The sequence below is a fragment of the Rhinatrema bivittatum genome, chromosome 11 (genome assembly GCF_901001135.1).
Source record: "Rhinatrema bivittatum chromosome 11, aRhiBiv1.1, whole genome shotgun sequence".
NCBI lineage: Eukaryota > Metazoa > Chordata > Amphibia > Gymnophiona > Rhinatrematidae > Rhinatrema > Rhinatrema bivittatum.
In genome coordinates, this window is record NC_042625.1 from 101345204 (window position 1) to 101372460 (window position 27257).

The 27257-nt window shown below is 49.5% G+C and overlaps 1 protein-coding gene across 4 annotated transcripts; it reads right to left on the bottom strand.

The window, feature by feature from the left end:
• RNF19B (ring finger protein 19B) lies at window positions 1–27139 on the bottom strand. 4 transcript variants are annotated; one of them, XM_029570987.1, is made up of 9 exons: window positions 26453–27139; window positions 26012–26217; window positions 17238–17379; window positions 16990–17152; window positions 16792–16906; window positions 10202–10342; window positions 1382–1586; window positions 1175–1291; window positions 1–812 (listed from the first exon to the last, which is right to left on the bottom strand). In XM_029570987.1, the coding sequence occupies exons 1-9, from the start codon at window positions 26956–26958 to the stop codon at window positions 383–385; spliced, it is 2025 nt and encodes a 674-aa protein (XP_029426847.1). In that variant the 5' UTR covers window positions 26959–27139; the 3' UTR covers window positions 1–382. The 4 variants fall into 4 exon arrangements, with proteins under 4 accessions (XP_029426847.1, XP_029426846.1, XP_029426849.1 ...); XM_029570986.1 differs by having other exon boundaries at window positions 17238–17382; XM_029570989.1 differs by having other exon boundaries at window positions 1–791; window positions 26453–27136.
• Window positions 27140–27257: the final 118 nt, after the last annotated feature.

The window sequence follows — 27257 nt, forward strand, 5'->3', positions numbered from 1 at the left end:
TACTTTGCCTCTTAAAAGATTTTATTTTGCAAATATCTTACAAAAGGACTGCCTTTCACCCCACTTACAACAAGTTTTATTACAATGTGCCCTGCTTTCAGCGGCAGTTTACACAGGCTGCACATATATACAACACCTAATAAACCACTAACGGCTGCCAGGGCCGGAGGCCGCTCCCTGACAGAAGGGCTGCGCCGAGATCCCTGTGGGAAGCACTAGCACGCTCCCTGCCCAGCGGCCACCAGGCCTGAATGTGTCTCTTACCTTCCTATCCCGGAGCAGAACTGAATAAAGAGAAACTAAAGGAGAAACAAAACCAAACCTGAAGACGTGTGTGCTTCTTTCCACAAGTGCATTGGGAAAAAGGTGTGCAAGCCATAAATTAAACATGGACCTCAATGTATTCAAACTTCACGGCCATTTCCTGGGCACAGAGAAGAGCGTGGGCGCGAGGGCTCTCCGTGCCACGGGCTGTGCAGGCGAGAGTCTGAAGCTGAGGAGAGTCACATTCATCCGAGGTCAGGTCCGGGACGTCGTCGGACTGCGTGTCCGAGCTCTCCAGGTCACTGCGGATGCTCTCGGGCTGTGCAAGGCTGACGTCACAGCTCCTGCTGGCCAGGAAGTCCCGGCCCTCGTGGCTTCTGCGCTTACTCGCCTGCTCCTCCTCCTCCTCCTCTTCCACCATTTGGGGGTGAAGATGAAGAGAGTCTTCTGTGCTGCTGCCGCTCACCAGCTGGTAATGGCTCGGTTTGGCCTCAATGTCCACCTGAACCTCCACATTATTGCACTCTCTGTGGGAAGAAATAGCATCTCTTTTTTTTTTTTTTAAAGAGAGAGAAAGAGACAAGGTAAAGGCCTGCTCGGGAACTCCACACCCACACGACTGCATACTGCCCAACCTCAATCCCCATCCGCCTCCAAACGTCCACAAACATCATTAGCACATTGTGTCCCTTTACAGATCTTTTACTGGCTGCCCCGTGATATTAAAGGCCAAAGCACGGAAGCAGATTACAAGGAGATGAGCTTAGCAACAACACGTGCAATTCTGGAAAACAGATCGAGATGCCATCCCTTCTATGCTAAAGTCACATCAGTGGGCTGTGCAACTCTCTCCTGCACGAGAGGTGACTTTAGAGGGAATCAGGAAACAAGGCCAGTGACCCCCCCTCACCTGTCCTGTGGGTTGTACGAGCTGATGATGGAACCTGCCATGGCTCGGGTACTGGCATTATCACTTGTAGAGTCTTTGTGGATTACATCCTTCTGAACATCTGCTTGAACTTCCAATCTGAGGGAGCAGGAACAAGCAAGGGGGTCAGACAGGGCGTGTGCAGCAGCTCAAGCTACAGAGGCCTGTGACTGGAGGAAGCTGCATTACCTGCTGTATTTTCCCTTCCCAGCCGACAGGACCCCTCCGGTCAGTGTGCCCGACAGGGCAGCAAAGCTGGCAGTCTCACTGTAGTTTCCCTGCATGACACTGAGTCCATCCGTGGGACTCCCACTGGTGCTGAGGACACTGGTGAGGCCTTCAATACTGCTCTCGCCAATGCTGGGGTTCTTCAAGGCTCTCCAGGCATCTGCCACTGCACAAGAGAAGAGAGAGAGTCAGGTCCACTTCTGCACAGCCAATGCAATGGATTCATCTCTCACCTTTTCATTAACGCAATAAGCCTAATAAATTCATTCCAGATTAATTAAAATCGGTGGCTCGGCTGTCATAAAACATCTAAGAGAGAGTCATTCATCGGACAGGCTTCTGTTGGCAAGAAATATCTTAATGAGCCTAACCTTAACAGAAAGGACAGAAATAAGATTTGGAACTTGATCTTCATATTATAAAGAGATTTGCTTTGATAAATAGACAAGGAAAGGGGTCTTAAAACAGCAGGGACAAACTACAGACATGGAAGTCACAAGGTCACAGTTGACATCTTGTTAAAATACAACAGCAATCTTTACTAACTGCAGTTGATACAAACCAATAAAGAACTGCAGTGATCAGTGTGGCAGTAGACAGCTTCTTATCAAAAGGAGCTAATCTTACATCACGGCACACATCAGATTTACAAGATAAAATAATCAATCTCAAATCCCTACTAATAAGAACTCACTATGAGTTAACCTAGGTCCACCTGACCAGGGCATGTAAACTGCTATTTAATCTAACAATATCTGGTAATCTCCTGTCCTGGGAGATACAGCAGAACATTGTCACCATTTATAATTCCGATGTCCAACAAGAAGGGAGCCAAGATTGAGCTCTGAGGAACTCTGTGCCAGAGAGGATGCTGAGAAGAGAAAAGGTCACCACTATCTATAATAAAGCTGCCCCACTTATTCCCAGTTTTATACTTTGATGACTATAACAAAGGCCAAAGACAGATCAAGTCAGACTAAGAACATGCTAGGACTATGACCATAATTGGCCATTAAATCTGGTTTTATTGCTTTGCCAGACCAAAATCCAGATTACTGAATGAATAAAGCAATCAGCATCATTCACAAACTTTCCTATCTCTCCCTCCATTACTTTTCCTAGAAAGGAATATTTGAGACAGGCACACTAACGGCAAAGGATCCACAAAGATTCTTATTTATTTCATTTATATTCTGTCTTCAAAGTGGACTACATTCAATTACTGTAGGTGCCATGAAGATCCATCAAGTGTGAGTAGCAGCCATCCATTCGTTATTTAAACACTTCCCTGGAAATTAAAGGAAAATTGGTTCTTGCCTGCTAATTTTCATTCCTGTAGTGCCACAGATCAGTCCAGACTCCTGGGTTCTGCCTCCCCACCAGCAGATGGAGACAGAGAAAGTTTTACTGACACTGCTACTTAACCACTTGTGCCACCTGCAGTCCCTCACTATTGATCTGTACCCCAAAATAGAACAAACACCTATACAATAACTAACACCCCCCCCGAACGAGCAGTGGAAAACTGGAACAGAAAACCTGTGTAGGGCTAAAACACTGCGCCGTTCTTCTGAATAATCACAAGAGATCGAGCGGACTCTCCAAGCTTCCCTTTCTTCCAGTGAGCAGGACTCTTAACTGATCCCTGGTTCTACAGGAACAAAAATTAGCAGGGAAGAACCAAGTTTTCCTTCCCCTGTACGTAACCGGATCAGTCCAGACTCGTGGGATGTCCTAAAGCTTCCCTCAATGGGGTGGGACCTTGAGTCCCATCCAATGCACACTCTGGGGCCTGGACATCCAAATGGTAATGCCTGGCGAAAGTGTGCAAAGATTTCCAACTAGTCGCCCTGCAGATTTCTTGTGGCGAAACTTGCTGACACTCGGCCCAGGAGGCTGCCTGAGAACGGTCCCTCCAGAACAGGGCGACCCTGTCAGATGTATGCGGAACTAATAGCCTTTTTCAACCACCAAGCAACTGTGGCTTTTGATGCCTTATGACCCTTTTTTGTAACACTCCATAGCACAAAAAGGTAATTCGATAAACGAAGCTGTTAGTAACCTCGAGGTATTGCAACAACGCATGTCCAAATGCTGCAACTCTTTGGCCCGAGTCGTAGAAGGACGGGAACTCCACTGAGACACCACCACCTTCAGCAGAAAAGTAACCGTCCTCAAGGAGACCCTAGAATCCGAAACTCTCAAAGAAGGCTCTCTGCATTACAAAGCCTGACAAGCTGAACAAATCGCCACCGACGTGAGATCTTTCATGGTAGCTTGTCTTAAGGGTTCAAACGGTGCCGCACACATGCTTTTAAGGCTACATTAGGGCAAGGTTTCCTAACCGGAGGTCGTAAATGTTTTGCTCACCCTTTCCAGATGAGCAGCTAGAGACGCTCCTCAAACCTTCCCTGAAAGACAGTCCAAAACCACCACCTGAACCCTGAGGGAACTAAAGGATAAACCCTTGACCAGACCACGGTGCAGAAAGGCCAGAATATGCGCCATGGAGGCCTGCATAGGATCAACACCTTGCTCCATACAAGGCCTTGAAAGCTCTCCATATCCTCACATTGGCCAAGGAGGTGGAGGAAGTCTTCCTAGACTGCAAAAGAGTAGTGCTAAGTCCTTCAGAAAAACCCTTGCTCCTGGGAGGACTCCAAGATGGCAGCTGACTGAGAAATGCCGCTTGAGAGCTCTCGGTTCGTTTGCCTCTAAATTTTGCCTTTTGTCTCAAGATGCCCCATACAAAAAGGAAGGCAAAATTGAGAGGGAGTTTGTTGAGCTCCCCCTCTTTAGAGCCTTCCCAGCCACACATCGAGGGCTATTTTGCTACAACTCCAACAACGATGCTGGGTGTCTCGGTTGCTGTGGGAACGGTGGAGGAGCGAACACCGTCCCCTTTGACCTCCGATATCTCTCTGAGCCCCAGCACTCCAAGCAAGCCTGCATCACCATGCCATGATCTGATGGGCGATTCGGCTGCTGCGATGGTCTCCCCTGGGGTTCCATTGGGGAGACGTGAAGGCAGAACAGTCTGGAGATACCCCCCCGAGATCGGTGGGGAGCGAAACACTGACGAGGTTCTATCCGGGAGGAATGAGTCCCTATGAGGGTTATGGCCTCGTCGGAGCAGTGGGCCCAATGATTGATCTGATGGGCGATTCGGCTGCTGCGATGGTCTCCCCTGGGGTTCCATTGGGGAGACGTGAAGGCAGAACAGTCTGGAGATACCCCCCCGAGATCGGTGGGGAGCGAAACACTGACGAGGTTCTATCCGGGAGGAATGAGTCCCTATGAGGGTTATGGCCTCGTCGGAGCGGTGGGCCCAATGATTGATCTGATGGGCGATTCGGCTGCTGCGATGGTCTCCCCTGGGGTTCCATTGGGGAGACGTGAAAGCAGAACGGTCTGGAGGATACCCCCCCAGAGATCGGTGGGGAGCCAAACACCGACGAGGTTCTATCCGGGAGGAATGAGTCCTATGCGGGTTATGGCCTCGTCGGAGCGGTGGGCCCAATGATTGATCTGATGGGCGATTCGGCTGCTGCGATGGTCTCCCCTGGGGTTCCATTGGGGAGACGTGAAGGCAGAACAGTCTGGAGATACCCCCCCCCCCCCCGAGATCGGTGGGGAGCGAAACACCGACGAGGTTCTATCCGGGAGGAATGAGTCCTATGCGGGTTATGGCCTTGTCAGAGCGGTGGGCCCAATGATTGTTCCAGCATCAGATAAAGGTATGGAGACTGGTGCAAGCACAGCTACAGGATTGGGTGGTGTTTATTCAAAATCTCCAGCAACGTCTCTTGAAGGAATATGGTCTGAAATCATTAGAGACTTCAATTGCCTCTATCAACTTACTCTCAACACAAAAAAACAAGTATTAATAAATGCTAATATGATTTCCTCTTTCAATCTTAAAGTTGAAAATATGGAACAGCGTTTAAGTGCATCTGAAAAAATACAACAAAATCTGGTTCAAGCTGATTTAGTAAACAGTAAAATATTGGAAATGCTTTGAGATCTCAATTTAAGAATATTACATTTTCCTGTGATAAATGTGTTATCGCCATTGGAACTTTTCAAAGGTACCAGATGCAGCAATGCCAGTGATTAGAAATGTTTACTACGTATCTGCCGCAAGCTGCTGAAACTGCGAGGACGCATCAAGACAGTTTCCATCATTGGATATATCTGAGATTTTGGAAATGTCAGATTGTTAGAAGACCGCTCTTAGTTTCCTTGGCTTTTCTCATGGATCGGAATATTCTCTACCCTGACCTTACAAAATCTATTCAATCTTGAAGGAAGAATTTTCTCTCTATGCGCCCGGATGTTTTTCAAAAAGGGGCTCAATTTGTTCTCTGATACCTAATACAGCAGTTGCAAGGGTATCAAAATGTGAATGATACCTTTCTTGAGCCTTTGCAACTTAGAGCGTTTTTGGATACGTCACACACCTAATCCTCCTTAGCTGGTTTGGTACTGAGGTACGTTTGCTGTGAACCTCAGGGATGTTAGATTATAAACATCACCCCTATTTCTGAGTCCTCCCCTTTTTCTTTTATTTTTGCTCAGTGCATGTTTTGTATATTGGAGTAGTATTGTATTATTTCTTCTTATATGTAATAATTGATATGCACTGATATTTCTGTACAAGATTTTTCTTGTGTTTATTTGAAATACTGAAAATTAAAAATGAAAAACAAAAAACAAAACAAACAAACCCTTATTCCTTAATTGCTCCCTTTCAAAACCCAAGCCGCTACACAGAAGTGAGCCACCTGATCTGGAAATACGGTGCCTTGACGTAGAAGATTCGGCAGATGAGCTAGTTGCAATGGACTGTCCACTTCTAGGTTGATCAAGTCAGCAAATCAAAGGTGCCTCGGCCACTCCAGCGCTACAAGAATCATGTCGCCTGGATGGACCTCTATGCATCGCAAGAGTTTGCCCACTAGAAGTCACGGCAGAAACACATACAGAAGGACATCCTTCGGCCAAGGCATCTACCCCTTCTGCTCCTCGTTCCCTTCGACTGAAGATCTGCTGGGCCTTGGCACTGCAGAAAGTTACCATCAGATCCATGTGCGGCCTGCCCCATCTGCAACTGATGAGGCACATCGCTTCCTCTGACAGCTCCCACTCTCCAGGGTCCAGTTGTTGTCGGCTCAGAAAATCTGCTTGCACATTGTCCGTGCCCGCTATGTGAGAGGCCGTTAACAGCATTAGATGCTGCTCTGCCTAGCAAATTAGTTCCTGGGCTTCCGGAGCCATCGCTTGACTTTTGGTGCCACCCTGGCGGTTGATGTAAGCCACCATCATCGTACTGTCTGACAAGACTCTCACCGGCTTCCCCCTCAACAGGAGCAGAAACGCCTGTAGTGCCAAATGCAGCACGAGGCCTCCTTCATCGACCATTGCCCCTGTACAGACTGGCATCGATAGTAGTGATCGTCCACACCGGGACTTCCAGATCCATACCTTGTTCTCAACTTGTCTGGAACTAGCCACCATGAAAGGATGGACCTGGAAAACTCCGTAAGAGGAAGCGGCAGTGAAACTGCTCCAACAAAGGGTCCCAGCAGGATAGTAAAGCAGACTGTAGAGGTCTTATATGAGCAAATGCCCACGGGACCAATTCCAAAGTGGAAGCCATAAACCCGAGAACCTGCAAGTAATCCCAAACCTTGGGTACCTGCTTCTCCAACAATCTGAGGACCTGAGCTTGTAATTTGAAAATCTGTTCCTTGAGAGAAAAACCTTGCCCACCTTGCTATTGAAGTGTGCCCCCAGAAATTCCAAAACCTGGGAAGAGGAAAGATGACTCTTGGACAGACTGACTATACATCCAATGATCTTAGGCAGTGGATGATTAAGTCCACTGCCTCTGCCCGAATCAGCCAGTCATCTAGATAGGGGTGTACCAGAACCCCGTCCCGCCGGAGAGCTGCAGCCACCACGACCATCACCTTAGTGAAGGTCCTGGGCACTGTCACCAGACTGAAGGGCAGGGCGCAAAATTGAAAATGTTCCCCCAGAACCATGAATCTCAGATATCTTTGATGATCAAGCCAAACTCATATTTGCAAGTACGCTTCAATCAAATCTAGAGAAGCCATGTACTCTCCCTTATGCACCTATGCAATTGCCAAACACAGGATTTCCTTTTGAAACCGAGGAACCTTTAGAGTCACAGTCACCCTATTGGGCGGAACGTGCCCTCTTTCTTGGGGACTATGAAGTAAATGGAATAGCGGCCTGTCCCCTGCTCCTATAGGGGAACCGGAACAGTGGCTTTCGGCTTGTGAAGACAACAAATGGTTTCCTGCACTGCTAATTTCTTTTCCTCGTAAGTACACAGGGAGACCATGAACAAGTCGGTGAGAGGGTGAGCAAATTCTAAAGCACAGCCTTGTTCTATCACACTTAAGACCCACTGGTCTGATGTGATCTTGGTTCTCTCCTCATAGAAAAGAGCCAACCGACCCCCTATCATTGGAACCGAGGAATGGACCATCTTCACCTCATTGAGTGGATTTGGCTCCAGTGCCACCTTGGGAGGAGCTTTCGCCCAGGAGGACTGCCTTTGGGCACCACCTGAAGCTCTGAGAGGCCAAAACCACCTATTCCCTCTGAAGCAAGAGCATGGAGGAAAAGACCCGTTTCCTTTCGGCATATCTTCAGGCAATTTGTGACTCTTATTCTCCCTGAGAAGCTTAATCATTTCCTCCAAGTCCTGACCAAGGTACAACGTCCCTTTGAAGGGCAACGCTCCCAATTGTAACATGGATGAAATATCCACTGACCAGTTCCTCAACCAGAGGAGTCTACAGACTGATACTGCTGACATCATGGTCCTAGATGAAGTCCTGATGAGGTCATATAATGCATTAGCTCCATAGGCCACCACAGCCTCGCCTGCTTCATCTCAGAGTCCAACAAGAATTTGTCTGCTTGCAGTTGCTGTACCCAGTGCAGACCCACTCTTAGCATAAAACTGCTGCACACTGCAGCTCGTATACAGAGAGCCAAAACCTCAAATATCTTCTTGAGGTGAACCTCCAACTTGCTATCTTGAAGATCTTTCAGCGCTGCAGACCCAGCCAACGGAAGGGTTGTCTTCTCCTGAGGCGTCCACTTTTGGGACCCTCAGGAGCTCAAGCATATCCTCAGGCAAAGGATATAATTTGTCCATGGCTCTGCTAACCTTCAAGCCGATCTCAGGAGCATCCCACTTCCTTAAATACCAACTTTTTGACTGAAGGAAGGAAAGAACTTTGCTGGACCTCAAAGGCCGTCTATAACTGGATCTATCTCCTCCTGATCTGATTCATCCTGCAGAATTTTTATACCCAATTCCTCCAGAACATAGGGTATCAAGGGACTCAACTCTTCCCTATGGAAGGATTATCCCCTTCCAAGGCCAGGGCTTTGTCACAGTTGTCATCCAGATCTACATCCTTCAGATTCTGTGTTGGCAGATGGTCACTCAAAACTCAGAGGAGCTATCCACAGTGGCCAGCAGAACCAGGACCCTGGAACCCGAACTCTCGTGGCCACCGAAGCCCGAGCAGACCTACCCCTTTTTTGAAGGGGCAGGGTGCCCCGGGCACCTCCTGCGCAGCCCTCGCCGCCTGCAGTCTTCCTGGCTGAGTAACCCCCATGTAAGAGCAAAACAAAGTTGGCAGAAAAATCAGAAGAACCATCCAACTCCCCCGGCTGGTCTTCCTCACCGTTATGATCTCCACAGGAGGCCCTAGCACAGAGGACAAAGGAGGAGGAAAATCCCCCTCCCTCTTGCGGCCCATGAAGTAGCTGCAAAGGAGTACAAAATGGCCACCGTTCTCACGCTTAGTGGGAATGGGTCGTCCATCGGCTGCCACGCACGAGAGCACCTTCCAGGTTCGCGGCGGCCGCCCGAAGTCACTCTGGAAAGACACGTGTGTGTCTCTACAGTCACAGCCATTCGACCCGTGCGGCATCGCAGCAGTGCAAAGGAACAGGAGAAGATGGAGCTGCCTGCACTGCAGAGAGAAAAGGGCGCGATACCGAGGAACAGGTGCAACTATGCATCGACTACAGCGGCTCACTGCCTGACCAACTTAAAGGACTTGTTTTAAATCAGGTTCAGCAGCACAATAAAGAAAAAAATTACCACTTCCCTTAACAGAAAAATGGCCTCAGTCTCAGCCGGTCCCCTCCAGGGCTAGGGAACTGGACCACCAGCTGTCTGCCCTCACTGGTGAAGAAGAGCTGAGCAAAAAAGGGTTCCCAAGCCCCTGCTTGTTTGCCTCAAAACCAGGGGGGGGGGGGGGGGGGACCCACCAGGACCTGGCAACCTCCAAGAATCCTATTTTTTAAATTTTTCCTCAGTCTCAGACCTCAAACTGCAGGCTTTGCACCTCCATCTGCTGGAGACAGAGAAATACTGAGGGACTGCAGGTGGCACTTCATCTTAAGTCTCAGTAAAACGTTCTCTGTCTCCACCTGCTGGAGGGGAGATAAAACCCAGGAGACTGGACTGCTCTGGGCATGTACAGGGAAAGTGCTGTTATGAACAAGCAGTTCTGCGCTTTCTGGGAAATCCTATGGCTAAGGAAAGGTTCCTTCTAACAGGGGGCGACGCTGGATAAGAACCTGGGGAGAGCTGCCTACTTCTGCCCCTGTAAACATTCAGCAGACAAAGAATTATAGAAAAAATCAAAGTGGGAAAGGGGAGGAGAGCCTGCACTGTGGGACAGCGTCAGCAAGGCTCAGGCCTTCACCAGCACATCTCACCTGTAATGGGTCCATCATCCTCATCAAATTCAATTTTCACCCCCTTGCCGTTGGCTGTGCTGACTCCGCAACCACCACCCCGGCATAAAGATATGGGCACCACACCATACACATAAGCCAGCATGATGGGCACACCGATCCCTGGAGAAACAGAAAAAGCAAAGTCAGGCAATAGGAAAAGCAAACACACCAGGACGCCCTTTGCTAAAATCATTCAGCACGTCACCCAGGTATCTTCAGCAGAGATAACTATGTAATCGCATCCGGAGAACTCCAAGCGCAGAGACGCAGCACCCAGGAATCCCCAGAATACAGCTATGACTTCCAGCACTGCACCCGGAGGCCCCAGCAAACAGAACTAACAAAGGGGTCAGCACACCCAGGGTCCTCCAGCAGAGACGCCCTAAACAGCAGTATAATTGCAACAGGACTCCAAGAAAGCATTGGGGTAACCCACACGGAGCAGAAGCTACAAAAGCAATGACACAACATGAAGTTTCTGGTGACCTGCATAGAGGGACCATGGTTAAACCAAACTTCAATGAGCAGGAAGCAGCTAGAATTACTTTACACAACTAACGTTGGTGGCTGTGGGGATTATTACAAAAAACTTAGTAACAAGAACAAGAAGGGGACTGGGTATTGGCTCAAGTTGTAAGCGGAAAAGCTGCAAATGGTTGGTGTGAAATGGCCCTGCCAGCAGGGTCAGTGCTGGAGGCCATGATGCAATGGATATAGGAAAATTGGTTCTTACCTGCTAATTTTCATTCCTGGAATACCACAGATCAGTCCAGACAAGAGGGCTTATGCATCCCTACCAGCAGATGGAGGCAGAAAACAAATCCTTGAGGCACTGCTACATAACTGAGAGAGCTACCTGCAGTCCCTCAGTAATGACCTGTACCCAAGCCAAGATACTCAGACTACAAACCCCATAATGAGCAGGAGGAAAACATATCCTTGCAATGAAAAAACCTTTCCAATCTTAATAACTGGAAGAAACAATGAAACCTGAATAATTCTTCAACATATTTACAATAATAGTACGAGCGGCCTCTCCCCCACAACCAGGACAGGACTCCAGACTGGATCGGTGGTATTCCAGGAACAAACATTAGCAGGTAAGAACCAGTTTTCCTTTCCTGTTCATACCCAGATCAGTCCCGACTCCTGGGATGTACCAAAGCTTCCCTAAATAGGGTTGGACTGCAAGAGTCGCACTGGAAAAACACTCTCACCAAAGCCCATGGCCTCCGGAGCCTGGACATCCAAGCAATGATGCCTGGCGAAAGTGTGCAATGACTTCCAAGTGGCCACCCAACAAATGCCCCTCGGCCCAAGAAGGCGCCTGCAACCAAGTAGAGCGAACCCTTAACCCTTCTGGAACAGGGCACTGCCCCTTTTTTTACACCACTCCCTAGCACAAAGGATCCGATACCCTGCAACAACACCTGCTTTACGTCCAAAAATCACAAATCCCTAGGGTGCGGCTCTTACGCATCCAGAAGCTCCACAGATTGACTCAAGTGCAATGTCGACACCACCTTCAGAAGAAAGGAGGGTGCCCTACGTAACGAAATCCAGGAGTCTAAGATCTTCAAAAAGCGATCGCTACATGACAAAGCCTGGAGCTCCAAAATCCTTCGGGCAAAACAGACACAGCCTTTAGGGGGAGATCCTCCACAGTTGGTCCTTTTGAGCCCTTAAGGAGCGCGAGTTTAGGCTCCTGGAAGGACATAACTTGTGCAGTAGAGGATGCAGATGCTTCACCCCCCCCCCCCCCCGGAGAAAATGCCCCACATCAGGATGTGCGGCTAGGGAAACTCCATGCACCTTACCTCAAAGGCAGCCTAAAGCTGCCACCTGCACTTTGATGGAGTTAGAGGCCAAGCCTTTCACCAACCCTCTCTGCAAGAAGGTTAAAATGTGTGCTTCGCTCTCTGATCTAAACACCAAGACTCAGACTCCCTAGATCCTCTCATAAGCCAAGGATGTGAAAGGCTTTCTAGCCTGCAGCAGAGTGGAGATGATATCCCTTGAATTTCCTCTCTCAAGCACTTCCTCTCAGAAGCCCAGCTGCCGCTGGATACAAAAATATGGGACTGAGAATTATAACGGCCCGTCCTCCACCAGATTGGCTAGATCTGTGAACAATGGCCACCGTGACCACTCTGGCACCATCAGAATCACCTCATCCGGATTATTTTCTGTCTGTCATAACACTTTGCCCGCCAGCGGCCGGGGGGACGGACGGATACGACACACACAAAGAAAAACTCAGAGACCACAGAAGACATCGATCCCTTCGGCTTCATGATTCTACCTGTGACTGAAGAAGCAATAAAGTCCCTGTGGGGAACACCCCCCCATCTGCAGCAGATAAGACGCTGCCTCCTCCGACAGCTCCCACTCTCCAGGATCCAGCCATTGCCGGCTGAGAAAATCCGCCAGGTGTTGTCTACCCCAGCAACGTGGGATGCAGCTTGCAATGCCAAATGCTGCTCTGCCCAGTGATTTAGCCACTGCCCGATTCTCAGTGGCACCCTGTCGGTTGATATAGGCCACTGTTGTCGCACTGTCCGACAGGATCTGCATAACAGAGGCAGAAAGACAAGCAATGCGAACTGCACTGCCCTCGCCTGTAACCGATTAATAGACCACTGGCCTCAAGCCAAATGATCCTGGCACACTGCTCCCCATCTGGAGAGACTGGCATCGGTGGTAACTACCACCCTATTGGGAACCTCAAAGTACACCCCACGATGAACTGGTCCCGACCAAGCCACCATGAAAGACTGGATTTGGCATCCCCCATGAGAGGTAGAGGAAGATGAAACAACTCAGACAACGGATTCCATTGGGAAAGAGCAGCCCTCTGCAGAGGCCGCATATGTGCAAACGCCTCCAAAGTGGACGCCAGTTCTATGGCGGGGGATAGGCTGCCTGTGGCTAACCAGGCTAACATGCAATGACTGGTGAGAAACACCTTCCTAATCCTAGTATTGAATCATGCTTTCGGGAATTCCAACATTTGTGAAAGGATGAAGTGACTGATAAATTCACCATCCAACCTGCACAGAACCTGAGATACTGCCTTCACCTGAATGAGCCACTTGTCCAGATATGGATGAACTAGCACACCCTCCTTCCCGAGAGCCACCACCACTACAACTTGATGAAAGTATGCGGCGCTTTCGCCAATCCAATGGAAGGACACAAAATTCAAAATGCTTCGAGGTTCATGAACCTCAGAAACCTGGACGGATCACTATGTGCAAGTGTCAAATCTAAGGAAGCCAGAAACTTCCCTTTTCACAACTGATCATAGCATCTCCATTCGAAAACGAGGAGCATCGAGAGCCCCATTTACCTTTTTTAAATCTAAAATCGATAGAAGGATCCTTCCTTTTTCAATACCATGAAATAAATGGAATACCTTCCTATTCTTTGCTCCCTTATGGGAACAGTGGTCCCCAGCCTCTGCAAATGGTTGACAGTCTCCTGGATCACCCGCCTTTTGGTCAAAGGAGCACAAGGGGAGACCATGAACAAGTCTTTCAGTGGACGAGTAAATTCTAAAGTGTAAGAGTCTCTTATCACAAGATTCACTGGTCCATCATGATCCTGGGCCACGACAGCCACCATAAGAAGCTCCGAGTAATGGAAAGGGCCAATGAAGCTCCTCTGACAACGGATCCCTACAGGACAGAAGCACTCTCTGGAGCAGACAGAGTCGAAGCAATCGAACAGAGGACCTGGAGATAATCCTGCGCCTTGGGTACCTGAATACACAACAGATGGGTTACCTGAGACTGCAACATCAGAATCCTTTTCGAGGTGAGAAACGCTTTGCCTAAGCAGCTGTCGAATCTTGCCCCCAAATACTCCAAAGACTGACTCGGGACGAGATGAATCTTTGCCAAGTTCACAATCCAACCCAGAGACCGCAACATCTCCAGTACCCGATCAGCCACACTCCACGTCAGACTTCACCCAAATAAATCAGTTGTCCAGGTAAGGGTGAACCAGAACCCCTTCCCTTCGCAACGTGGCTGCTACCGCAACCACCTCCTTTATGGAGGTCCGTGGAGGGGTAGTTAGCCCGAAAGGGGAGGGCTCGAAACTGAAAATTCTGGCCCAGCACCAAGAACTGAAGAAATTTATGATGCTCCATGTGAATGGGGATGTGAAGATAGGCCTCCGTTAAATCGAGAGGCCAGAAATTTTCCTTGGCGCACAGCTGCTATCACAGTCCTCACTGTTTCCATACGAAAACACAGGATCCGCAGTGCTACATTGACTTTCTGCGGGTCCAGAACAGGGCGAAATGTTCCTTCCTTCTTGGGAATGAAGTAAACTGAACATCTTCCTCACCCTTGCTCCGCTTTTGGGATCGGCACAATTGCTCCTAAGCTCTGCAGACGACAGGGTCTCACGAACCACCTCTCGACTGCCTAAGGACGAGCAGTGAGACTCCATGAAGGCTTCCCTGACGGGGCGAGAAAATTCTAGAGTCCACTCTCCGTAAAACTGAGTCAGCCGTCCTATGACCCACTCCGAGAGAGTGGACCTCTCTGGCTTCGCTGTGAGGTCTTACTACTGTCTGGACTGATCTGGGTATGTACAGGGAAGGTGGTTTTCTTGATGACTGCTGACACTGAGGCATCTACCTTGGGCAAAGTCAAGAGTTGTAAGACATCCTCATTTAAGGGATATAATCTAGACATTGCCCTTGCCACCTTTAGCCCAGCTTCTGGAGCATTCCATTCCCGGTCTACTAATTTCGTCACTTTCTTAGGCAAAGGGAAAGCCGTAGAAGGACTGCAAAGAACATCCAGAACCGGATCCACTCCTCATATAGCACCTTCACTCCCAGCTCCTTCAGGATATGAGGAATAAGTGGCTTCAACTCTTCCTTAAGGAAAAAAAAAAAAAAAGAAGGACCACTCTCGTATCATCTCCCTCTGCGATAGGGAACTCCTCAGACTTGTCCCAGTTCCTTCCTGTTGGCAGATCATCCCTCCTGCCCCGCGGCAGAGTCCGAACACCACGTAAACTATTGCTGTTGCAGGCCCTGCAGCTTTTGGCGTGCTCCGAGGGAGGGGAAAACACACAGCACAGTCTGGCTCCCGCCACAGCACCACAATCAAAACACGGTGGTCCGAGTGGCTGGGAAAAATTACCCAAATGGCAGCCTTGCACAGAAAAACCTCCTATCCTCCGACCCAGCAGCCTGAGACTAAACACCCGGACGTGGCTGCACTGGAGCACCTGCTAACCTTCTAGACTGCCTTTTTTTTTTTTTCTTTTTTTAAACATTGCAGGCAGTCTAGCAACCCAGCCAAGAAACATATAAGAATAAAATACTTTTCTGCTGGTGGCTGAATCCTCGGGGAAAGAGACTGGTTTTCCTAACCCTGGATGATGTGGCCTGAGGGATGGCCCATGAAGGGACCTAGCACCTCAGGGAGCTCTTTCCTTCTTTCCCTAAACTAAGCTAATCTACTGTTCCTTTCCTTTAACGAGACATGCAGGCTTGCACCTCCACCACCTGCTGGAGACAGAGAAATACTGAGGGACTGCAGGTCTGCACCTCCACCACCTGCTGGAGACAGAGAAATACTGAGGGACTGCAGGCCTGCACCTCCACCACCTGCTGGAGACAGAGAAATACTGAGGGACTGCAGGCCTGCACCTCCACCACCTGCTGGAGACAGAGAAATACTGAGGGACTGCAGGCCTGCACCTCGACCACCTGCTGGAGACAGAGAAATACTGAGGGACTGCAGGCCTGCACCTCCACCACCTGCTGGAGACAGAGAAATACTGAGGGACTGCAGGCCTGCACCTCCACCACCTGCTGGAGACAGAGAAATACTGAGGGACTGCAGGCCTGCACCTCCACCACCTGCTGGAGACAGAGAAATACTGAGGGACTGCAGGCCTGCACCTCCACCACCTGCTGGAGACAGAGAAATACTGAGGGACTGCAGGCCTGCACCTCCACCATCTGCTGGAGACAGAGAAATACTGAGGGACTGCAGGCCTGCACCTCCACCACCTGCTGGAGACAGAGAAATACTGAGGAAATGCAGGTCTGCACCTCCACCACCTGCTGGAGACAGAGAAATACTGAGGGACTGCAGGCCTGCACCTCCACCACCTGCTGGAGACAGAGAAATACTGAGGGACTGCCAATGGCACTCTCTGTTATGTAGCAGTGCCTCAAGGTTTTATTTCTCTGCCTCCATCTGCTGGAAGGGATGCATAGCCCACTCGAGTGGACTGATCTGGGGTATAAACAGGAACAGCAATTGAAGCAGTGCAGAATTTCCACTATAAGCTCCAGGAAGTAAGACTTAACCTAAATCTCTATCCCAGAAAAGGAGGGGTGTTATAAACACTCAAATACCAGAAAGATATACATGCAACAGCAGATTCAAGCCCTTACTAATCGAGAAGAAAATACAGATATGAAGCAGGACAAGAGCAGACTTAGGTATAAGGAAAGGGTCTGCCTTCCAGTGAAATTCCAAAAGATAGAGGAGAGACGCTTCATGTGCAAGTGAGGGTAGGGCTTGCACTCTTACCTACGCTCACGGCGGCAATGACTGGAGAAGCAATGACAGACAGCGTGACAGCACCGGTAATGGCCAGGTTCCTCTTGTGCTTGGAAGTTTGCTTTCCATCATATCTACTGTGGATCTAAGGACAGAAAAGAAGGCGCTGCATGGAATAGCAAGAACGCAGCCACACCCTCAAAGGCCCACATGTCCATGGGTACCTACCTTTCTGCCAACATAAACAGGGATGCCAATCACCATGGCAGGAACGGCAATGCCAGCAATGAGGGAAATGCCCACAGGAGCACCAATTAATGTGCCCAGTTGCCAGAGAATCTTTTTCTTCCGACTCCATGGTTTCTTCCCCCAGAAGGTGCAACCTGAGGGACTGTGGAAAGAGTAAAGCATGGGAGTTTGTTTTTAAGAAAGGAGCCGGAGAGGCAGCAGCACCCAGGGCTCTCCTGCCCGCTCACCTGAGGTAATGCAGGTCTGAAATCTCTTTCATGCACAGCCAGCAGAACTCACAGCCACAAACCGCACAAGTCATGTGATTGCAGCTCCCGTCATTCATCTTGATGATGTAAGCACTGCAGCGGGGGCAGGGCTTGATGTCATCTGCTGGAAAGGGGGAGACCATGCTTGTGAAACTCTGCTGCTAGGGAAGGATTAAAGAGGGCCAGCAACAGCCAGAGATACTTGCAGAGAGGAACAGGATCACAGATAGCCATGACATATCCCCTAGGGAAAGAGCAGTTTGCATTTCCATTTCTTTTTCTTCTTTAAAGGGAGGTGACCTGCTTGATTTTTTGTTACATTGCAAACCACATAATCAGGCACTATAGTGCTAACCGAGGACAGTGCTGCCTGAACAGCACGATGTGCACTGGCCTGCCCTGATTTCCTATAAGAACAAAACAGGGATTCTACCTGTACGGGGCATATCAGAAGTGTGAGCCGGGACTCACTGGGGCTCCGTTATGCATTTATTATGGAACACTTTTAGCCCTCTGGTGCCAGCAGATAAATTGAAATAAAGATACAACTGTAAAAGAAATGCAACCCAAATTCCCCTGATTATTGGGGACCAAAACACACACAAAACCAAAACAATTATATATGTAATGAGCATTCAATAATCTAAAGCCTGCTGGGCGAAGATTTAACCTCCTCCCTAAAGGAAAGATAGTGAATGAGTTACGATGATCTACAAGACCTGTTTCCCTGCAGGAAATCAGGGGAAAAAAGGATTCACCTACAACTTGTCAACTTTTGCTTTTATTTCTACCACTAAAACTGAAATAGGTTTGGGGTTTCTACAAGTAAAAATAATACAATAAAAACTAACACAAGTTAAGTCAGTGTCATTTTAACCGCTATCACATTTTTTTTTAAGTTTTCCAGCCTCTCTGATTCTGACAGATAGGAACTGAAACCATCTCCAATGGAGCAGGTTAGGTCATCGCAGAGCATTCTGAAAGCTGCCCTGGCATTGTGAGTAATCCTAGCCAGGAAAGGGCCTCGTTTACTACATCTGTGGACTCCAAGAGGCCTAGGCTGTAAACAATTCATCCATCCCCTCTCACTTGAGAGACAAGGCCTCCCTGTGCCATTCCTTCCGGTGCTGGGAGCATTTAGTAAGTCTCACAGTCTTACTGAGGTCCAGTTTAAAAATCTCTGCGAGGGCAGAGTTAACCAGATAAATCTACTTGGGTAAGTTTATTCAGCTATTTGCAGTATTTATCTGAATATGGTTCAATTAGGTTCTTACCTAACTGGCTTTCCTTGAGCCCTGCCAGACCAGTCTGCAGAAATGGGATTATGCCCTCCAGCCAGCAGATGGAGACAGAGAAAAAACCTCTCCATACAAGGGTCCAGTGTTGCCTCAGCTCTTCAGTATCTTATGCCAAAGCTAAAAACTCAAGGCACTCCGTTTTGGTTTCCAGATCATCATCATTGCAATCCTAAGCCTGATACCATCACCCAGCATTCACTCCCTGGTTGCAAGAATTCCTACTCCACACTCATGATTTGGATTGCTGCCTTCTGCATGGACAACATACTCACCGTCTGCTTTCTGAGGATAAGGATCACCTGAAACTCTAAGCATATTAAAGACTAAAAAAACTTTCACTAATTTCTGTGTAGGTCAGCATATATACATTTACTTATTAAAATTTCTATACCGGTATTTGGTGGGGACAGTCATATCAGTTTACATAATTACATTTATACCAAAAATCAAGATTACAAATAATATAACGACAATGCTAAAAGTTAAAAGCTTCATTACAATTTTTTCATAAAAATGAGACTTGTAGACAACATTCAACATTGTGACTAACTCAGCTTCATTTCACCTCAGCCTTTAGTTCTTTTTTTTTTGTGTCTTTGCTTCACAATTACTGACACTATCATTGAAAAGCTGCTGGAAAATGCTAATCTATTTGGTTCTGCATACATACTCACCGGTTTGTTTAACCCATTGCTCTCTTCCTGGGGAGGGGCTATAGCCTGGCTTTCCTCCAGTCCTGACAGAACAATTTAGCAGGTAAGAACCTAATTGAACCTTCCTCATCACCCTGCCAGTGCAGGAAGTACCTAAGCCCCATCTGTCCTGAGCGGGAGGAGAAGCTGCAAACCTTCTGTAAGTGCCCAGGCCTGCGTCACATGCACTTTGAGGGCCCCTGCGTCTGAAACCCTGAACGCTTTGCCACTTCTCGATATCGCCTGTGCACATTGCTGTTCTTAGCTCCCGTTTCTGCCCTCGGTCTTCCATTTTCCTATTCTTGAAATTTCCTAAGGCCACCATGGAGCGATTTGCACAGCAGCCTCCCAGATGAGGAGCGATAGCAAATCCCTTCCTATCAGCTTGCCTCAGCAGAAGAAAGCAATCTTGAGGAAAAGTGAAGTAACTTGTTCCTAAGTTCCTGCTCTTTGTGATACTTGTATCTTATGCCTCCCTCCCAATCTTGTTTGCTGGAAGAATACCATCGAGAGACCCCTCGTGGCTTTGGTATGTGGAGCACCATTACCGGTTATTCACTACAGTCTGCTTCTCTTTCCCAAGACTTAATGCATCTTCTAGGGAAGAATTATCTGACTAAGGTGAGAAAGGCAGCCTTGCATGCACCTCCTGAACTAAGTCCAGCAATATACAGGCTCCTGGCTGCTCCGTCCTCCCAAGGCTGGATGACAGTATGATCTTCCCAGGACATTCGAACCCCCCGGTTCCTAACAACCTGCTCATCTAAGAACTTAGAGACTGAACCAAAATCCCCTACGGACGCACATTACCTGACCCTTCGGGTCTCCAGGATGTTGGCCATTGAGTTGCTGGTCGGATGTGCAGGGGACCTCCATCATGGTCCGAATCTGACTGAATTAGCAAGATATATGTGAGAGCTACTCATTCTCAGTTTGCTCCCAGCCACTAAGGGTTACTTCCAAGGCTTCCTGCTTTCAGCTGATACCTGGCCGCCTTGGTTCTCCACTAGGATTTCCAGCCAAGCTTCTGCTACTTCTCACCATATTTTCCTTTCAACCTATATGATTTATGCCAAGGGTGCAACTGAGGATTTCTCTGTACAGTTAACATTGGAGAGCACAGAGCTTCACCTCGGCACTCATCTAATGTCTGCTTAAAGGAGGAACCAGCTTTTCCTCCAGGTAAAGGGCAGCTTTACCCCTCAGGTATCTGCAATCCCAGTTAACCCTGGTTGCTGTCCTTAAGGGCTCTGGGAGAAGTTCTAGGACAGGGAATTCCCCCCAGAGGAGGCTCCCTGAGTTTCTGTATCTGGGACCCTATGACAAAAGGTGACTAATACCTGCCAAATCCTATGACACCTCTTACTTCCACGGAAGAGAAAAAACAAGATCGATGTGATAGGAGCAGCTTCCAATAACCTTCTTTACATTGGAAGATACCGTGCAAAGGTCCACGGGAGAGCAAACATTCCGCACAGGGTCACGAGGAGCGGCAGTCTGAGGCTTTACATTGGAAGATACCGTGCAAAGGTCCACGGGAGAGCAAACATTCCGCACAGGGTCACGAGGAGCGGCAGTCTGAGGCTTTACATTGGAAGATACCGTGCAAAGGTCCACGGGAGAGCAAACATTCTGCACAAGGTCACGAGGAGCGGCAGTCTGAGGCTTTACATTGGAAGATACCGTGCAAAGGTCCACGGGAGAGCAAACATTCCGCACAGGGTCACGAGGAGCGGCGGTCTGAGGCTTTACATTGGAAGATACCGTGCAAAGGTCCACGGGAGAGCAACATTCCGCACAGGGTCACGAGGAGCGGCAGTCTGAGGCCTTTACATTGGAAGATACCGTGCAAAGGTCCACGGAGAGCAAACATTCCGCACAGGGTCACGAGGAGCGGCGGTCTGAGGCTTTACATTGGAAGATACCGTGCAAAGGTCCACGGGAGAGCAAACATTCCGCACAGGGTCACGAGGAGCGGCGGTCTGAGGCTTTACATTGGAAGATACCGTGCAAAGGTCCACGGGAGAGCAAACATTCCGCACAGGGTCACGAGGAGCGGCGGTCTGAGGCTTTACATTGGAAGATACCGTGCAAAGGTCCACGGGAGAGCAAACATTCCGCACAGGGTCACGAGGAGCGGCGGTCTGAAGGCTTTACATTGGAAAATACCGTGCAAAGGTCCACGGGAGAGCAAACATTCCGCACAAGGTCACGAGGAGCGGCAGTCTGAGGCTTTACATTGGAAGATACCGTGCAAAGGTCCACAGGAGAGCAAACATTCTGCACAGGGTCACGAGGAGCGGCGGTCTGAGGCTTTACATTGGAAGATACCGTGCAAAGGTCCACGGGAGAGCAAACATTCTGCACAGGGTCACGAGGAGCGGCGGTCTGAGGCTTTACATTGGAAGATACCGTGCAAAGGTCCACGGGAGAGAGCAAACATTCTGCACAGGGTCACGAGGAGCGGCAGTCTGAGGCTTTACATTGGAAGATACCGTGCAAAGGTCCACGGGAGAGCAAACATTCTGCACAGGGTCACGAGGAGCGGCAGTCTGAGGCTTTACATTGGAAGATACCGTGCAAAGGTCCACGGGAGAGCAAACATTCTGCACAGGGTCACGAGGAGCGGCAGTCTGAGGCTTTACATTGGAAGATACCGTGCAAAGGTCCACGGGAGAGCAAACATTCCGCACAGGGTCACGAGGAGCGGCGGTCTGAGGCTTTACATTGGAAGATACCGTGCAAAGGTCCACGGGAGAGCAAACATTCTGGACAGGGTCACGAGGAGCGGTAGTCTGAGGCTTTACATTGGAAGATACCGTGCAAAGGTCCACGGGAGAGCAAGCATTCTGCACAGGGTCACGAGGAGCGGCGGTCTGAGGCTTTACATTGGAAGATACCGTGCAAAGGTCCACGGGAGAGCAAACATTCTGCACAGGGTCACGAGGAGCGGCAGTCTGAGGCTTTACATTGGAAGATACCGTGCAAAGGTCCACGGGAGAGCAAACATTCTGGACAGGGTCACGAGGAGCGGTAGTCTGAGGCTTTACATTGGAAGATACCGTGCAAAGGTCCACGGGAGAGCAAGCATTCTGCACAGGGTCACGAGGAGCGGCGGTCTGAGGCTTTACATTGGAAGATACCGTGCAAAGGTCCACGGGAGAGCAAACATTCTGCACAGGGTCACGAGGAGCGGCAGTCTGAGGCTTTACATTGGAAGATACCGTGCAAAGGTCCACGGGAGAGCAAACATTCCGCACAGGGTCACGAGGAGCGGCAGTCTGAGGCTTTACATTGGAAGATACCGTGCAAAGGTCCACGGGAGAGCAAACATTCCGCACAGGGTCACGAGGAGCGGCGGTCTGAGGCTTTACATTGGAAGATACCGTGCAAAGGTCCACGGGAGAGCAAACATTCCGCACAGGGTCACGAGGGAGCAGCAGTCTGAGGCTTTGCTGGTTCACTACTCCCCCTGTGATGGAGCCTTGAATCTGTACCGACCAGGATAGACAGAGGGAAACCCTCCTGCACTTATTCCCCCTTGGAAAGTGGTCTGAGACCTTCCCTTTTCTGTCGGTCACTACCTGTGGGAAAGGTCACCCTAGCCTTCTCCGAGGGATGTTAGGCCCAACACAGGAGGCATTAAGACAAAGCCACCCTACCTGGGCGTCTGGGGAGGGGGAAAAAAAGAAAGAAAGTGGAGATTCCCTGTCTGACCTGGGAATCCTTGACCCTTTGCTTTCCTGGTCAGTTTTGGTCTTCGTAGCTGAAGGTAACTCCCACTTAACAGACTAAAGTTTCCCACCCCAGGGAACCCGACTGCTGGCTGGTTAAAGAGCTGAAGCAAGGGGCATCATACGATTTTCTTACAGCAGCAGCAGAGGGACAGACAGCCGGCTCCTCAGCTGGGAGAGGAGCTGGGATTTCACCTGCTGCGGCGCCAGAGCTGTGCAGACCTCTCCGTGCCTCTAGGCCAGTGCGTAGCCCTCTCTTGGGCTTCTCCAATAGATTACGGGAGGAAAAGAAATAATGAGGTAGAGAATGTGGCTTGAATGCCTTAATATATGTCACCACTTATTTATTAATTACCCGCCCTTCCTATGTTCAGGGCAGGGCACAATCACACACACGACAATAAAGTGTGTGTGATTGATATGCCACAACTAACTCTTCGAAACCTGCATTAAGATATTTGATCTTTGTTTTTACAATACATACTTTATTGCTTTATGTCAAACACCCCAATTACTCCATATTGTACCCCACTATAATCATAATTACCTTTCATTCCATATTGTATCTTCCCTATTACCACCACTGCATATTTGTATCATTACTGTTTATTCCCTTTTATCATCATCTTCTGTTTACCTCTTCCAAGTTACCACACACCATGTTCCATGTATTGCGTTAAGTTCCTTATAAACCGATATGATGTTCCTACGAATACCGGTATATAAAAGCTTTTAAATAAATAAATAGTTTTGTCTTTTTTTTTCCCCCCCAGACCACAGACTTTGCACCTCCAACTGCTAGAGACAGAGAAATACTGGCGGACTGCAGGTGGCACCTCCTGGTATAGGGCAGGGTCAGTCAAAACTTCTGTCACCATCTGCTGGAAGGGAAGCAAAACCCAGGCGTCTGGACTGATCCGAGTAGGTACAGGGAACTGCACCTTATGTGGCCTGTTGCCCTGGAAGCCCAGTCTGCAGCTCCCACTGCTGAACCCACCAAGGGAAAGAAAGCCACTGGGAATGCTCCATCAATGCTCGCCCCTTGGCGTTAGAACTCAGAGCCAATTGAGTAGGTTCCCAGAGGAGGGACATTCAAGTCAATTCCTCAGTACAACTCTCCTTCAGTGAATGGCTACTTCTGAGCGCCTTGGGAAAGCAGAGAAACCAAAACTCCTGGTTTCCCTGGGAAGAGAAGATCAGCTGTTCCATGAGGGGCCACACCAGGGAATGTGACCTTAAGGAAAGCCCTAGAGCCACTCTGTCTAGGCCTGTTCCATTTAGTTTCAGCACCAGACCTTGCGTCTGCACATCTGCTGAGGAAGAGACAATGTAGAGCTGAGCCAGTACCGGACCTGTTATATGGAGAGTAAGCTCTGCACGGAGCTTTTATTTTTTTATTTCGGCCGGAAGGCATAATCCCATTTACGCAGACTGGTCTGGCAGAACAATGAGGAAACTGATAAAGTTATCCAGGAAACTTTTACCACTCACTTGGGAGGGGGATCTGTATTGTAGATAAAGAAATGTAGTGAGGAGGAGGAGTGAATTGCAACATGCATGTAGAATACAACCTCCTTCCCATCCAAAGACCCCAACTCACACCCCCATCCACCTAACAAAATGCAAAACAATCCTCACCCCCAACAGTGTCCATGAGGAGAGGATCTTATCTCCTCTCCTCTAGCTCCACCGAATACCAGTACAGCTCACAGGTACTGGCACTTACAGTTCTGAACAGGAATTGGCTGCTTCCCTGTTAGCGAGTTCGAATCACCCTGGACTACAGTGAATAAATGCTATTTGCCAGTACTTGCGAGCTGTACCAGTACTTAGCATATAGCAGAGCAGGAGGTAGTAAGCGCATTCCTCCTCCCAATCTGCTTTTTACACACTTTTGAGGGGTGAATGTCTGGCCCACATTTTTTAGCTGGGGTCAAGCTTCGCTAGTACTCATTTTTTGTGGGCAGGAAGGAGTAGGAATCCCTCACACCCACTACAGTTATCTCAGGAGATGAGAAAAAAGTTCCAGCACTGCTTCTACTACATTTTTGTTTTTTTGGGACAGGAAGAGGAGACTGCTACATTTTTTTTTAAATCTTGGTTTGGGGTGATTGACAGATTAAGGCCTGTCTTGGGGGCCGATGCAATATCCCGAGCGCACTTTTTTTTTTTTTAAACATGTTTATTGAACATATATCGAGCAGTTAGACGTGGGTTAAATAGGCGCTAATCAATCCCCTAATGCAATAAGGGGCTTAGTGCCTATTTAATGCAAGTCTAATGCGGAGTGAATGAGATGCATGTGAATGAGCCTATTACTCATTCACGCTGCATGCAAAAAGATAAATGTGCGTCTCAGACGCACATTTATTGCTCAGATATTAACACCTGCCTGCAGCAGGTATTAATAGCTGAGCACATGGAAAAGGACTGAAAAGAATAAAAAAATATTTTTTTCTTTAAAAAAGAAGTACAGAAAAGCAAGTCGGCACACCGCCGAGTTATGAAGACCGACGCCAGTAAACTCGGCATCGGTTTTCATAACCTGCCTGTCTGCCAGTGATGAAAATGGCCGCCGATAAACTGGGAGGCCGTTTTCATTACTGGCAGGCAGCCACGGCAGGTTGCACTAGGAAGGAGGTGCTATGGTCATGCAAGCGACCCCCTAATTTAAATATTGCATGGCACCATGTGCACGTTAAGAGCAGGCGCTGACTGGTCAGCACCCGCTTTCTACATGCCCTTATTGCCTAAAGTCATCAGAATATTGGGCTTGCCTACTTTATCTGACTAGCTACATGGTTGGCACTGAATATCAGTCCTGACCAGATAAAGATTAATCAGACCACCAGCACTACCTCTTTTTATCATCTGGCTACCTTTGGTACCTGGACAAAATTCAGCTAGGAAGGGGAAGAAATATTCACATCCAAAAGTTAGTAGTACAAACCCTTTGAAGATTGACTTAAGTGTTTTTACTTGAAGCTTTGATTGAGCATTGTTACCCTGTCATGCACAGGAGCACATACCTGAGCCAGAGTCCTGTCCATAACTGAGGCCAGAAGTGTGTTTGGTCCGTACCCGTAGTGTCTGTGCTCTTTGCTGCCGTGCCATGTCGCAGGTTTGGTTTGGGTGCCATAGCTGTTTGCAGTGGTAGCAGAACTCCGTTTGACAGCCTTCCCTCTCGCAGGTGAGCTTTGGGCAGCTTGCACAGCCGTAGGCAATCACTGCATATCTGTAGGAGAGAATCTGCAGTCAGCACTGGGCACCAAGTGATTCAGGCTTACCCCGTGACATCCAAGAGAGGTTAGGGGAAACGAACTACAGAGACTTAGTGTGTGGGACTTGTCAGCAAGGTGTCAAGTCTCCCAGACAGAGTGAGCAAAGGTATGCAGCTGTCAGGACCCAAATTCTCACCGATCACTTGCAGGAGCTGCCCTCACCCCAGCCCATTCTCCACCCGCACTCACCCGCAGTCCGGGGCCGGGCACCAGCGGCAGTCCGGGTCCGAGGCCAGGTACCTCCGCAGCATGAACTCCTCGTACTTGAGCATGAGCGGCGGGTCCTGCAGGATGAGGCGGATGTGCTGCGGGCTCAGCCGCTCGGCGCACTCGGGGCAGCTGATGTTCACGCGGCTCTCGGTGATCTCGATGCGCAGATACTGGCGGAGGCAGTCCAGGCAGGAGCGGTGCTGGCAGCTCAGGATCTCGGGCACCTTGTCCGGGGGCAGGCGCACCAGGCACAGCGGGCACTCCAGCAGCGAGGCCACAGCGGGGGAGGCGGGCGCCGGGCCCACCACGGCCGCTACCGGTACCGGCTCTGGAGGCGGGGCGCTGTCAGGCCTCTCGGCCTCCGCCCTGCGCCGGGCTCGGCCCCGGCCCGAGAAGACGCTGTGGAAGGAAATGCGTCTCCGCCGCCGACCACCCCCAGAGCCCGCCGTCGCCGCCGGGCACCCAGCGTCCTTCTCGGAGCCCATGACCGTGGCGCGAGTGCAGGGGGCCTCGGCCTCCTCCCTCTGGACTCGCGGCACTTCCGGTTCCGTCCTCACCCCCGATATGAAGCACTGAGTCAGGTCTCAGAACCGGAAGTGGGGGCGGCTGGCAGCTCCCGGATTACGCGTGCGCGCCGCGCTCTCCGTCACAAACCCTTCCAGCCCATGGAGCATGCGCAGTGAGGCCCGAGGCTCCCTCACACGTCTACGTACCTTTGATCCGGGTGACGTAGCAGGTCTGTTTCCCAGAAGTGGGGGCGTTTCGGGGAGCTCTGACGTCACGG

Coding starts and splice junctions, on each gene's coding strand:
- RNF19B (XM_029570986.1), bottom strand. CDS start 26,958: ATGGGCTCCGAGAAGGACGCTGGGTGCCCGGCGGCGACGGCGGGCTCT. Junction 26,218..26,452: donor TGCCCGGCCCCGGACTGCGG/GTGAGTGCGGGT, acceptor TCTCTCCTACAG/ATATGCAGTGATTGCCTACG. Junction 16,907..16,989: donor CTGTTTATGTTGGCAGAAAG/GTAGGTACCCAT, acceptor TTCTGTCCTTAG/ATCCACAGTAGATATGATGG.